The sequence below is a fragment of the Aureococcus anophagefferens genome, assembly GCF_000186865.1.
Source record: "Aureococcus anophagefferens unplaced genomic scaffold AURANscaffold_2, whole genome shotgun sequence".
Classification (NCBI taxonomy): Eukaryota; class Pelagophyceae; order Pelagomonadales; family Pelagomonadaceae; genus Aureococcus; species Aureococcus anophagefferens.
This window is the reverse complement of record NW_008705562.1, coordinates 359,619-371,445: the sequence shown is the minus strand read 5'-3', so window position 1 is coordinate 371,445 and position 11,827 is coordinate 359,619. Positions and strand designations below refer to the sequence as shown.

At 71.6% G+C, this 11,827-nt stretch overlaps 5 protein-coding genes across 5 annotated transcripts in view; 2 read left to right on the top strand and 3 right to left on the bottom strand.

Annotated features, from left to right (window-relative positions):
• The window catches only part of G3 (hypothetical protein), a gene marked incomplete at both ends in the record, with an annotated part of 3,944 nt that extends 3,284 nt beyond the window's left edge, over positions 1 to 660 (bottom strand). The window contains one exon of the mRNA XM_009034704.1: positions 22 to 660. Within this exon, the coding sequence (XP_009032952.1) occupies positions 22 to 660 (639 nt within the window). The remainder of the gene's footprint in view (positions 1 to 21) is intronic.
• A 218-nt stretch (positions 661 to 878) lies between these two features.
• On the top strand, positions 879 to 2,194 carry AURANDRAFT_52193 (hypothetical protein; the record flags this gene model as incomplete). The annotated part of the gene is made up of 2 exons (XM_009035243.1): positions 879 to 901; positions 1,326 to 2,194. One exon carries the CDS (start codon positions 1,329 to 1,331, stop codon positions 2,043 to 2,045), a length of 717 nt encoding a protein of 238 aa, XP_009033491.1.
• A 224-nt stretch (positions 2,195 to 2,418) lies between these two features.
• On the bottom strand, positions 2,419 to 3,106 carry LHC12 (hypothetical protein; the record flags this gene model as incomplete). Its single annotated transcript, XM_009034703.1, has 1 exon — positions 2,419 to 3,106. One exon carries the CDS (start codon positions 3,073 to 3,075, stop codon positions 2,452 to 2,454), a length of 624 nt encoding a protein of 207 aa, XP_009032951.1.
• Positions 3,107 to 3,377: 271 nt separating this feature from the next.
• On the top strand, positions 3,378 to 5,680 carry AURANDRAFT_20459 (hypothetical protein; the record flags this gene model as incomplete). The annotated part of the gene is made up of 3 exons (XM_009035244.1): positions 3,378 to 3,797; positions 3,864 to 4,418; positions 5,429 to 5,680. 3 exons carry the CDS (start codon positions 3,378 to 3,380, stop codon positions 5,678 to 5,680), a joined length of 1,227 nt encoding a protein of 408 aa, XP_009033492.1.
• Positions 5,681 to 7,898: 2,218 nt separating this feature from the next.
• Positions 7,899 to 10,849, bottom strand: AURANDRAFT_70650 (expressed protein; the record flags this gene model as incomplete). The annotated part of the gene is made up of 3 exons (XM_009034702.1): positions 7,899 to 8,386; positions 8,647 to 10,167; positions 10,372 to 10,849. The coding sequence occupies 3 exons, from the start codon at positions 10,714 to 10,716 to the stop codon at positions 8,111 to 8,113; spliced, it is 2,142 nt and encodes a 713-aa protein (XP_009032950.1).
• Positions 10,850 to 11,827: the final 978 nt, after the last annotated feature.

The window sequence follows — 11,827 nt, the reverse complement described above, 5'->3', positions numbered from 1 at the left end:
CGCGGCGCTGTGGCCCGGCACGTCGATCTCCGGGATGACGCGGATGGCCCGGTCGCCCGCGTAGGCGACGACGCGCTCGAGGTCCGCCCGCTGGTACGCCAGGTCCGGCCGGTACGCGCCCCGGACGAGCGCCGGTTCGAACGACGCGTTCCACGGGAACGACTGCGCGTCCACGAGGTGCCAGTGGAGCACGTTCAGCGCCGACGCCGCCATGCCGTCCAGGATCGCCTCGAGCGTCGGCACGGGCAGGAAGTGGCGCGACGAGTCGACCATGACGCCCCGGTACGCGAACTTCGCCGCGGCGCCCGTGACGTTCGTCCGCGTGGAGTTGACGACGACCTTGGCGCCGAGGCGCACGGTGCACTGGGCGAAGGCCTCGAGGCCCCGCAGCGCGCCGGCGAACGACGCCGCGCGCAGCGAGCCCGCGCCGGGCGCTATCACGAGCTCGAACGTCTCGTCGTCGCCGTAGGCGGGCGGCGCGCCGTCGTCGGGGGCGCGGACGACGATCTGTTCGAGCGGCAGCGTCTCGCCCGGGGTCTGGTGGGTCCAGAGCGTCTTTTGGTTCGCGACGTAGCCCGCGTAGCGGTCCAGGGCGCGTCGCAGCCGCGGCGAGGGGGCGGCGGCGACGAAGCGGAAGCCCTCGACAACCTCAAGGGCCATCGCGCCCGCGGCCGACGCGCCGTGCTTCGGCCAGAGGCCGCTGATGGAGGATCCGCTGGCAAGCGGGGTGTTGGCGGCGCCAGCTATAGGCATCGCGAGGACGAGGGCAGCCCACGCGAACATCATCCTTCGTGCTCCTTATCCTAGTTTAGAAGTTACCCTAGCACATCTCGCCGGGGTAAAGTTGCCGCGCTCGGCGATTGAGAGGACATCGTCGCCCACAGCTTGAGCAGCACACGAGGTGCGCAGCGCGATCGCCACCGCCCATACGACGGCCGACGGCTTCGGACACGCGATCGCGACGATCGGACGGCGCTGCCGCGCTTCGACGAACTCGGAGTCGCGCGGAAGTGCTATTCGGCGACGCTCACGCTGTGGCCGAAGCCGCTCGGTCGCCGCCCCCCGGACGCGGTCGGCGGTCGGGACGGGACGGGGCCGCGGCGCGCGGCGAGACGCGGCGGACGACGGCGGACGACGGCCGGCGGCGGGGGCGGGCTCGAGGCTCGAAGCTCGGCGCCGTCTCCCCGCGGCCGTCGTCCGCCGCCGCCCCGAGAGCGTCTCCGCCGCCGCCGTGGTCCCCCCCGCGCCGGCCCCGACCCCGCGACCCTCCCGCCACCCACCCCCCCGCCGTCGACGCAGCCGCGGGACCGCGCCCCGAATCGTAGGCCATGTCTTTCGTCCCCGAGTCCGTGCTCAAGAAGCGCCGCACCCAGGCGGCGATCGCGACCGAGCAGGAGGCCGCGGCCACCAAGGCCAAGGCCGCCGCCGCGGCGAAGAAGGAGGTGACCTTCAAGCGCGCGGAGAAGTACATGGCCGAGTACAAGGCCGCGGAGAACGACGCGATCCGCCTCCGCCGCGAGGCCAAGGCGGCCAACTCCATCTACGTGCCCCCCGAGGGCAAGCTCGCCTTCGTCATCCGCATCCGCGGCATCATCGGCATGTCGCCCAAGGTGAAGAAGATCCTCCAGCTCCTCCGCCTGCGCCAGCTCCACTCCGGCGTCTTCGTCAAGCTCACGGGCGCCACGACGAAGATGCTCCGCCTCGTCGAGCCCTACATCGCCTACGGCGAGCCCAACCTCAAGTCCGTGCGCGAGTGCATCTACAAGCGCGGCTACGGCAAGGTCAACAAGAAGCGCGTGCCCATCGACAACAACGCCGTCGTCGAGGACGTGCTCGGCAAGTACGACATCATCTGCGTCGAGGACCTCATCCACGAGATCTACACGGTGGGCCCCCACTTCCGCGAGGCCGCCAACTTCCTCTGGCCCGTCAAGCTGTCCTCGCCCACGGGCGGCTTCAAGGCCAAGCTCCTCCACTACAACGAGGGCGGCGACGCGGGCTACCGGGGCGAGAAGATCCACGAGCTCGTCAAGAAGATGCTCTAGGCGGCCGAAGCCGCCTTCGATCTCGCTCGCACTCCAAAAACAGCCCGGCCGCGTCGAGGGGCGACGACGCGGCGACGAAGCCGACCCCGGCGCCGGGCGGGCGTCCGGGGGGGGCGCGGCCGGCGGGCCGCGTAATGTAGTACCTATGCTCCTCCCCTCGGGCGCGAGGGTTGTGCCTCCGCGTTCGTCGGCGCGCCGGGATATATCGCGATGCGCGTCCGCGCTCGTGCGTCTGCCGGCGGTCTCCGCCTCTGGCGCGAGCTCGTCCGCGCCGTCGACGGCAAGTTCGGCGGCTCCGGACGCCGTCGGGCGGACCCGCCGGCGACGGCGCCCCCCGCCCACTCAACGGAACTCTTCCCACGACTCCGGCCTTAGGCGCCCCCCCGAGGGCCGGAGCTTCGCCCGCCTAGGCGAGCATGGGCACGGAGCCCGCGATCTGGTCCGACGCGACGAAGCCCATGATGCCGATCATGGCGAGGCGGCCGTTCTTGAGCTCGCGCTCCTTGTAGGTCTTGACGAGCGCCGGGTCGCTCTTGCCGAAGCCGAGCGGGTCGAACTCGAGGTTCGACGAGAAGCCCTTGAACCACGCGTCGCCTCCGACGAAGACGCCGTCCTTGTGCGTGAGCTCGTAGACCTCGACGGCGGCGATGGCGCCGAAGATCTGCAGCAGCCCGTTCTTCGGGATCATGGCCCAGGCCGCCGCGCCCTTGACCGCGCCGAGGTCCGCGAACGTGATCTTGTCCGTCGTCGACAGGTAGCCCGGCAGCTGGATGCCGAGGTTGTGGTGCCAGTAGCCGAGGCACGCCATCATCGCGATGCGCCCGTGCTTCACCTCCGCCGCGCGGAAGAAGTCCACCGTCGCCTCCGTGCCGAGGTCGGCGAGGCCCAGGGGATCCCAGTAGGACGTTTCCGGGCCGACGCCGTAGAGCGTCTTCGCGTAGTCCGTCGAGTGCAGCTTCGTCGACACCTTCGGCAGGGCCGGGGCGACGAGCGCGGCCGCGCCGGAGATGAGCAGCGCGTATCGGAGCATCTTACGGGCGCAAAACGCGGACAGCTTGACTCTCGCGGAGCTGCGGATCGACCTCGACGCCGGCCGGGGGGCGAGATACATTGAGGCCGGCTAAGCCGCTCGAAGCTGGCTTCTCCACGAGGATCTGAGGCTGCCCATCGCCTCTCGCAGCCGGCGACCGCATACGAAGAGGACGCGCCCATCGCCTCCGCACCTCGCAGCCGAAGCGATTGCATCGTCCACGAAGAGGACGCCCGTCTCGAGTGCCCATCTGTACAAGCATCGCCCACGCCCGTCTCGAGTGCACGCACGCACATCATACGATGCACGTCCCGCGCCTCCTCTGCCTCGTCGCCGTCGCCCGCGGCGAGTTCGACACGCCCATGCTCGGGTTCAACACGTGCAACGTCGGCTGCGGCAACGCGACGTTCCCCAACGCCGCCTGGCTGCTGCGCGCCGCGGACGTCCTCGTCGCCCGCGGCTTCGCGGCGGCGGGCTACACGAGCGTGAACCTCGACGAGGGCTGGGCCGACCTCGCGCGCGACGGCGACGGCAACCAGGTCGCGAACGAGGACCGCTTCCCCGGCGGCGTGCGGCCCGTCGCCGACGCGCTCCACGCCAGGGACCTCGAGCTCGGCATCTACACGTCGCTCTCGCCGGAGACCTGCGGCGGCAAGTCCGCGGGCAGCTGCGGCCGCGAGGCCCGCGACGGCGCGGCCTACGTGGCCTGGGGCGTGGACTACGTCGCAGGCGGCGTCCCGCGGCCGCGACGAGTCCCGAGAGATGGTCATCACCGACGCGCGTCCTAGGTCAAGGACGACGGCTGCGGCTCCTGCCACGACTACGACGCGGCCGACTGGGCTTTGGAGAGCTACCGGCGCATGCAGGCCGCGCTCCGCGGCGCCGCGGCGGCCGCGGGCCGCGAAACGCCCGTCTTCTTCTCCACGGAGAGCGCGCCGAACGTCACGCGCATGTCGGAGCGGCCGGACCTCTACGGCAACACGTGGCGGAGCGGCCACGACGCGATCCCGACCTGGGGCTCCGTGCTCAGCCAGTACGACATCGCGTCCGGCCTCGCGCGCCTCGCGCACAACGACAGCGGCCGCGGCGGCTTCTTCCTCGACTGCGACATGCTCCAGGTCGGCCAGGGCGAGTTCGGCAATAATCGCGTCGAGGAGATCCGGAGCCACGTGACGATGCACGCGATGCTCAAGTCGACGCTCCTCGTGTCGACGGAGGTCGACCGGCTGAGCGACGGCGTCGTCGCGCTGCTGACGAACCGCGAGCTGCTCGCCGTGCACCAGGACCCGCTCGGCGCCGCCGCGCGGCGCGCCGCGTCGGAGCCGCCCGCGCGGCCCCGCGCGGTCTTCGGCAACGCTTCCGACTACGCGCTCTTCGCCGTCATGCCCTGCGAGCCCGGCAACCCGCGCCAGCGGTGGGAGCTCCGCAGCGACGGGACGCTCGCGACGACGGACGAGGCGGGCGCGGCCTGGTGCGTCGGCGCCGGCCAGTGGGCGCGGCCCGCGGAGGTCCTGCCCTGCGGCAAGGCGCCCGACGCCGGCGCCTGCGGCTGCGACGTCTACGAGGGCTGCTGCCACGACGTCGACACATTTAAAACGGCGCCGACGCCCGCGTGCCTCGCCGGCTACGCGACGCCGGAGACGTGCGCGGCGCGGCCGGGCGGCGTCGTCGGCGAGGGCAACCGCTCCCTCGGCTGCGACCTCACGCTGTCCTGCGGCGACGGCGGCGTCATCGAAGCCGTCGACTTCGCGGACTGGGGCACGCCGGCCGTCGCGAGCCTGGAAGCCTGCGCCTTCTCGTCGAACGCGACGTGCTCGTCCGCGGAGGCGACGCTCGCGTTCGTCCGCGCGCTCTGCGTGGGCCGGCGGGAGTGCCGGATCTCGACGGACGCGATCAAGCGCCGCGTCCCGGACCCGTGCCGCGGCGTCCACAAGCGGCTCGCCGTCGCCGCCGTCGGCTGCGCACCATCCGGCGCGCGCGCGCCGGGCAGCTTCGACGGCGACCGCTTCTCCTTCGACCCCCAGCTCGCCTGGGACAACGTGCCCGGCGCGGTTCCGGCGTCTCGAGAGGCGCGTCGGCCGCCGTCGCGAGTCTCGAGAGACCGGGGGAAACGCGAGGCGCCGTAGGCTCGTCCGGGCCCTACCCGCGCGGCCGCTACGTCGGCGCGAACCCCATGGGCAACGACGTCGACGGCGCGGACGTCGTCTCGGCGACGGACGTCTGGTACTGGGGCGCCGGCGGGACCCTCAAGCCGTCGTCGCGCGCGTGGGCCGCGCGCGACGGCGGCGCCATCCTGGACGACGACCACGTCGGCACCGTCCGCGCGACGCCCGCGGCCGACTACTGCGCCGAGGCCGTCCTGTCCTCGGGGAACCTCGAGACGTGGGTCGCGCCCCTCGCCGGCGGCCGCTACGCCGTCGCGCTCCTCAACCGGTCGCCCGCGGCGGAGGAGCTCACGGCGACGTGGCGCGCGCTCGGCCTCCGGGGCACGTACGCCGTCCGCGACGTCTGGGCGGGCCGCGACGCGGGCGACTTCGCGGGATCCTACGCCGCGACCGTCCCGGGCAAGGGCGTCGCGCTCCTCGTGCTCGCGCCACGCCACTAGCACCGTACTCCGCGGACCAAACTTTGTGACCTTTGTTGGACTAGCTATTGAAGGGACGCGCGCCCGAGGACGAGCCATGTTGAAGTTCCGTGCACTGCAAGTTGAAGCCACGAGCTTGATCATGACGATGACGATCATGCAAGTCCGTGCTGCGGCGATCCTGTGCCTCGCGTCCGTCTCGGCGCTGCGTCCCGTGACCGTGCTCGGCGGCAACGGCTACGTCGGCAGCCGCGTGGCGGAGCTGCTCGTGAAGCAGGGCGGCCTCGCCGTGCGCTCCGTCAGCAAGAGCGGCACGCCCCCCAACAGCGACCCGTGGACGTCGGAGGTCGAGTGGGTCGCCAACGACCTGACGCGCGGCTCGCGCGAGGCCCTCGAGGCGGCCATCGGCGCGCCGGAGGTCGTCGTCTCCTGCGTCGGGAGCATCGGCTTCGACGGCCGCTACCTCGAGCTGGGAAACGGCGTCGCGAACGAGCGCGCGGCCGAGGCCGTCGCGAAGCTGCCGCGGCCCGTGGACCGCTACGTCTACGTGTCCGTCGCGCAGGAGGTCGCCGACGCCAAGGGCTGGCTGCCCGGCTACTTCAAATTCTACTTCGACGGCAAGCGCGACGCCGAGGCCGCGATCAAGGCGGCCGCGCCCGAGAGCTACGCCTTCGTCAAGCCGTCGTTCATCTACGGCGGCGAGTCCTTCGGCCTCTGGCCGCCGCGCGTCAGCGGCGGCTACGGCTCGGCCATCGAGGAGATCCTCTCGAACGGTATTATCACGAAAATCGGCGACGTCTTGCCGGGCCTCCTCAAGGTCGCGCTCCGCCCGCCGGTCTCCGTCGACGCCGTCGCCCAGGCCTGCGTCAACCTCGCCCTCGGCGCCGAGGGGTCCGTCGTCGACGGCGCCGCGGCGATCAACGCGGCCGCGGGCGCGCCCAAGGCCACGGGCTTCTCCGACTTCGTGTCCTCGGCCAAGGCCACCGCGTCCGACCTCTCGAGCAAGGCCCAGGCGTCGTCCTAGGCCCCTAAGGCGGCGCGCTGGTATCCCGTCGGCGGGCGAAGTCCTAGGGCGAGGTAGCGCGGGAGCCGCGACGCGCCCTCGCTCCGCTGTGGGCGCTTTCTCGCTCTTGAAAGGAAGCCTAGTAAGAATCACAGCAGGCCGAGGCCCTCGAAGCGCGCGGCGTCCTCCGCGGAGACGTCGCCGCGGCCCGCCTTCGCGTCGGCGAGGAGCGCCGCCCAGGCGCCCGCGTCAGCGCCGCAGGCCGCGAAGCGTTCCCGCGCGGCCGCGACGACCGCGCGGTCCGCCGCGTCGCGCTCGCGCCAGGCCGCCTCGTCGGCCGGCGCGCCGCCGCCCACCGCGACCCTCGCCGCGAGCGACAGCGACACGGGCAGCGCGGCGCTGAGCGCGTGGAGCGGCGGCGCGAAGACGTCGACGTCGACGGCGCGGAGCGCGCCGTCGCCGGCGCCGCGGTCCAGGACGAGCCGGAGCTCGAGGTCCGCGGACCGGAGCACGGGCACGGCGTTGTCCGCCGCGTCGACGTCGACGACGGCAAGGCCCGCGATGGACACGCGCTTGTGGACGCGGACGGCGTCGCCGCCGTGTTCGATCGACTCGCGGAGCGACCGCGCGGGCCGCGAAAAATCGCGCGCGGCGTTCGTCGCGGACACGCGCTGCGCCGACAGCGACCGCCAGCCGCCCGCGCCGACGTCGGACAGCTGCCGGTTCGACACCTCGCTCAGGGAGACGCCGAGCGCGGGCCGCCGCGGCCCCTCGTCGGCCGGCGCCCGCTTGAGCAGCTTCGCGAGCGGCTCGAAGACCGCGGCGAGGAAGTGCCTCGGCTTCGCGCGCGCGCCGCCGCCGACGAAGTCGGGCCGGTCGAGCTTCGCGCGGAGCAGCGCCTCCGTCGGATTCAGCTGGCGCAGCGAGACGCGCTCGACGTGGACCTCGAGCCCGTCGATGAGGCGATCGCTGGACCCGTAGGGCGCGCGGTCGCCGCCGCCGCCGCCGAAGAGCGGCGCGAGCAGCTTCTCGGCGTCCGCGTCGGCGAGGAAGTTCGGGAAGGGCTCGAGGTCGTAGGCGAGGCTCGCCACCTCGACGACGACGGGCGCGTCCGCGGCGACCAGCCCCCGGAGCGACGGCAGGACCACGCGGATCTCGCCGACCCTCGCCTGTGTGCAAATCAACCAGTGAGCTGGGACGTCGGGGCCAAACTTCAGAATTCTCTAGCTCGGTCAAATCGAAGTCGATTCGGCTGATTTTTGGACGAATCGATTGCTCTCAGTGAGTTCTCGAAGCACGGCGGAAGTGCTCGTGTCAAAACATTCGAATACGCGCACATTGAAGTCGGGTTGAAGATTTGATTTGCACACAGACCCTCGCGTTCCGGACGCACGACGCGCCGCCCACGAGCGCGCAGACGACGTCGTCGTCGAGCTCGAGGGGCTCGATTACGAGGCCGTCGGCGCCGCGGAAGGCCCAGAGGCCCGGTTCCCAGTTTTTCGCGAGGCATCGGAGCGCCGCGTCGACCGACGGCGCGATCGTCGCCCGGAGCTTCCCCGCGAGGAAGGTCGAGAGGAACGCGCTCCGCCGCGGCGGCGCGGCCGTCGCGGCGGCCGCCGGGACCCACGCGTCGCCCCGCGCGCAGACCGCGGCGAACTTGGCCGCGGACGGCCGGCCGCCGTCGAACGCGACGGCCCGGAGCGCCTCGTACTCCGACGCGTCGAGCCTGAGGCCCGCGTCCGACCTGTGTGCAAATCAAATATTCAACCCGACTTCAATGTGAGCGTATGCGACAGTCTGGACGCAACTTGTTCTGATCTCCGTGGAGAACTCGATGAGAGCAATCGATTCGTCCAAAAATCAGCCGAATCGACTTCGAATTGACCGAGCTAGAGAGGTTTGAAGTGTGGTCAGGACCCCCTGAGACAGTGGTTGATTTCGGCACAGCGTCCGACGTCGCTTTGAGGAAGTCGTCCTCGCGCAGGGGCTGCTCCGCGCGGCGGTCGTCGCGCTCCGCGAAGAACCGGACCGCGGCCTCGGTCCGCAGCCAGTCGCCGAGCACGGCCCAGAGCAGCGCCGCGGACGACCGCGACCGCGCGCGGCGCAGCCACGCGTCCGCCGTCTCGCCCGCCGCCGGCGCTTCGCCGCCGAGGGACCGGGCGAGCCACGACGCCGCGAATGCCTCGCGCTCCGAGTGCTCGGGCCCGTAGACGGCGACGCGGAGCGCCGCGCCGCTGGCGAGCGTCTTCACGAAGGCCCGCGTCGCGCGAACGTCGAGCTCGACGCGCGCGAGGACGCCGTCGACCGTGCGCCGGTGCAGGACGACGTCGACGTCCACGGGGAAGGCCATGGCCGCGTCGCCGAGCGCCGCGAAGGGCGCCCGGGTCTCCATGAGCGCGACGGCGCCCGCGGTCAGCGTCTTGCGGGTCACGAGGCACTTCGCGACGGCGCCGCCGACGTCGTCGCGGTCGACGACGGCGCCGCAGTCCGCGAGGTCGCGCGCGGGCTCGCCGTCGGCCCGCGCGTTCGCCAGCCTGAGGTCGCGGATCACGTAGACGGACGCGTCGCCGGCCGCCGCGGCCGCCGCCGTCCGCGCGCCGCCGTCGAGGTTCCGCTTCAGCGACCGGAACCAGTCCGCGACGAGCGCCTCCGACGGCGCCGGCGCCGTGATCGTCACCTCGTCCGCCGTCAGCAACACGCCGTCGAGCCGCCGCAGCTCGTCCTCGCGCTTTTTGAGGAGCACGTTCTTGGCGACGCGCGCGGACGCCGACGCGACGCGGCCGACGCGCGTGATCGCGCGGCCCACGCGCAGGAACCGCACGAGCCGCGCGCCGCGCGCGGACTGCGACGCGCCCGTCGCCCGCTCCTCGAAATTGATCGACCAGATGACGACGTCGAGGACCGTCGCCGAAAAGTCGATCCGGTTCAGCCACCCCTCGAAGAACTGGCGCGCGCCCCGCGGCTTCAGCGCGCCGTAGAGCGCCAACCGCGCCGCGATCTCGCCGACGAAGAAGGCCGAGATCGTCAGGCGCGCGAGCTCGTCGATGTGCGCGCGCCGCCAGATGAGCTCCGACGTCAAAGAGACGACGATGAACCCCATGAGCAGGAAGACGAACGCGCGGCCCTCGAGGCGGTCGAGCACGTAGGCGCTCCGGGGCCGCGCGGCCCGGAGCTCGGCCTCGACGACGACGTCGCGCCGATCCCGCCGGTCGCGGTCGAAGCGCCGCCGCGCGCCGCGCGACGCGTCGGCCTCGTCGACGAGGTTCAGCTCCGCGGCGTGCGGGTCCATGAGCGCCGAGAGCACCTCGTAGACCTCGTCGTAGGGCAACAGGTCGGGGAAGGGCAGCCACTCGCAGGACGCCGTCGTCAGCGCGAGGCGCGCGGGCGTGTCGCCCTTGCCCGTCGCGATCTCGTCCAGGGGCACCGAGACCTCGAGCGGGCCGAGCTCGACGCGCCGCAGCGGGCTCGACCCGCCCAGGAGCGCGCAGAGCGTGCGCTGCTTGACCTGCGTGGAACTCAACCGGTGAGCTGGGACGTCCCGACCAAACTTTGACATTCTCTCGCTCGGCCACATCGACGTCGATTCGGCTGGACGAATCGATCGCTCTCGTCGAGTTCTCGAAGCAGAGCTAAAGATCTTGCGTCAAAACTGTCGCATACGCGCACATTGAAGTCGGGTCGAAGATTTGAGTTCCACGCGGCGCTCGACGCGGCTCGGGCCGGCGATCGTGACGCCCGCGTCCGAGACGCTGACCGTCTTCTTATCCAGGTCCTCGAAGATGAGGTCGAGGTATTTCCAGATGAGCTCCTTCCCGCCGAGCGTCGCCGTCGCGCCGACCGCGCCCTCGACGACGGCGTCGCCGACGAGGTCGACGCCCTTGTTGAGCGCGCCGGCCGTTCTCTCGACCGTCGTCGACGCGAGCCTCCGCGTCGCGCGCACGACCTTCGACGGCGTCGCGTTGCCCTGGACGAGCGTCGCCAGGGGATTCGGGCGGGCGCGCCGGCTCGGCGTGCCGGACTCGACGTCGACGTCGTCGCCGCCGTTCTCTCGCATGGTGGTGTTCGCCGGGGGATGTTCGCGCCGGGTCGGCGCGCCGGACTCGAGGTCGACGCCGCCGCTCTCGCGCGTGGTGGTCGAGGAGAGCTCGCGTCTGGCCTCAGGGCACCGTCGCGCCCGTCGTGCAACAGGTGAGATTTTTGCCTCGGTTTGGCGAGTCACCCGCTCCCCCGGCTCCTGTTTGGCGTGTGCGCGCCCGGTCTCTCGCGCCGCATCCCCTGCCCCCCGCTGGTTCAATAGCGTATATCAGAGCTGTAACAGATCGCGACCATGCCAGAAGACGACGCGCCCTGGCGCAAAAAACAGATCGAGTACGAGGAAAAGAAGGCTCGGGCGAAAGCGCTCCGGCTCCGGCTCACCTGCACGATTTGCGGCGCCAGACCGAAGACCTTGCTGAATTGCCCGTGTGGGACTACGCAGTATTGCTCGACTGAATGCCAACGCATCGACTGGCGCGACCGCGGCCACCGCGCGGCGTGCAAAAAGATCCGCAACGAGCGCGCGGCGGAGGCGGCGCGGGCGGAGGCGCCTCCGCCCCCGCCGACGCCCCCGCCGGAGGTCTTCTACGGCCCCGCGCCGCGGTCGCACGCCGACGAGGTCCGCGCGCGCATCGCCGCGGAGCACGAGGCGGCGCGCGTGCGGCGCGAGGCGAACCCGGAGCCCGAGCCGGCGTCGGCGCGGTTTGGGTCGCGGTGCCCGATCTGCCTCGAGGAGTGGGACGTGAATACTCAGGGGGGGGCGGGGAAGGGCGTGCTTCGCGTCTGTTGCTGCCGAAAGATCTGCCGATCGTGCCAGGACAAGGTCGGCACCGGCGCGTGTCCCCTCTGTCGATTACCGGCCCCAAAAACCAATGCGGAGCAGCTCGCGCGTCTTCGCCGCCACGTGGAGAACGAGGTGCCGGAAGCGATTGCGTCTTTGGGAAGTGCGTACCACCTCGGACGGTTGGGCCTCGTGAAATCCGATAAGAAAGCCGCGAAAATTTGGAAGCGCGCCGTGGAGCTTGGTGACGTTGACGCGATGGGTTACCTTGGGGAATTGTACGAGGGCGGGTCGGGCGTCAAGCTGGACAAGAAGAAGGCGGAGGAGCTGCATCGCGCGGCCGCAGATC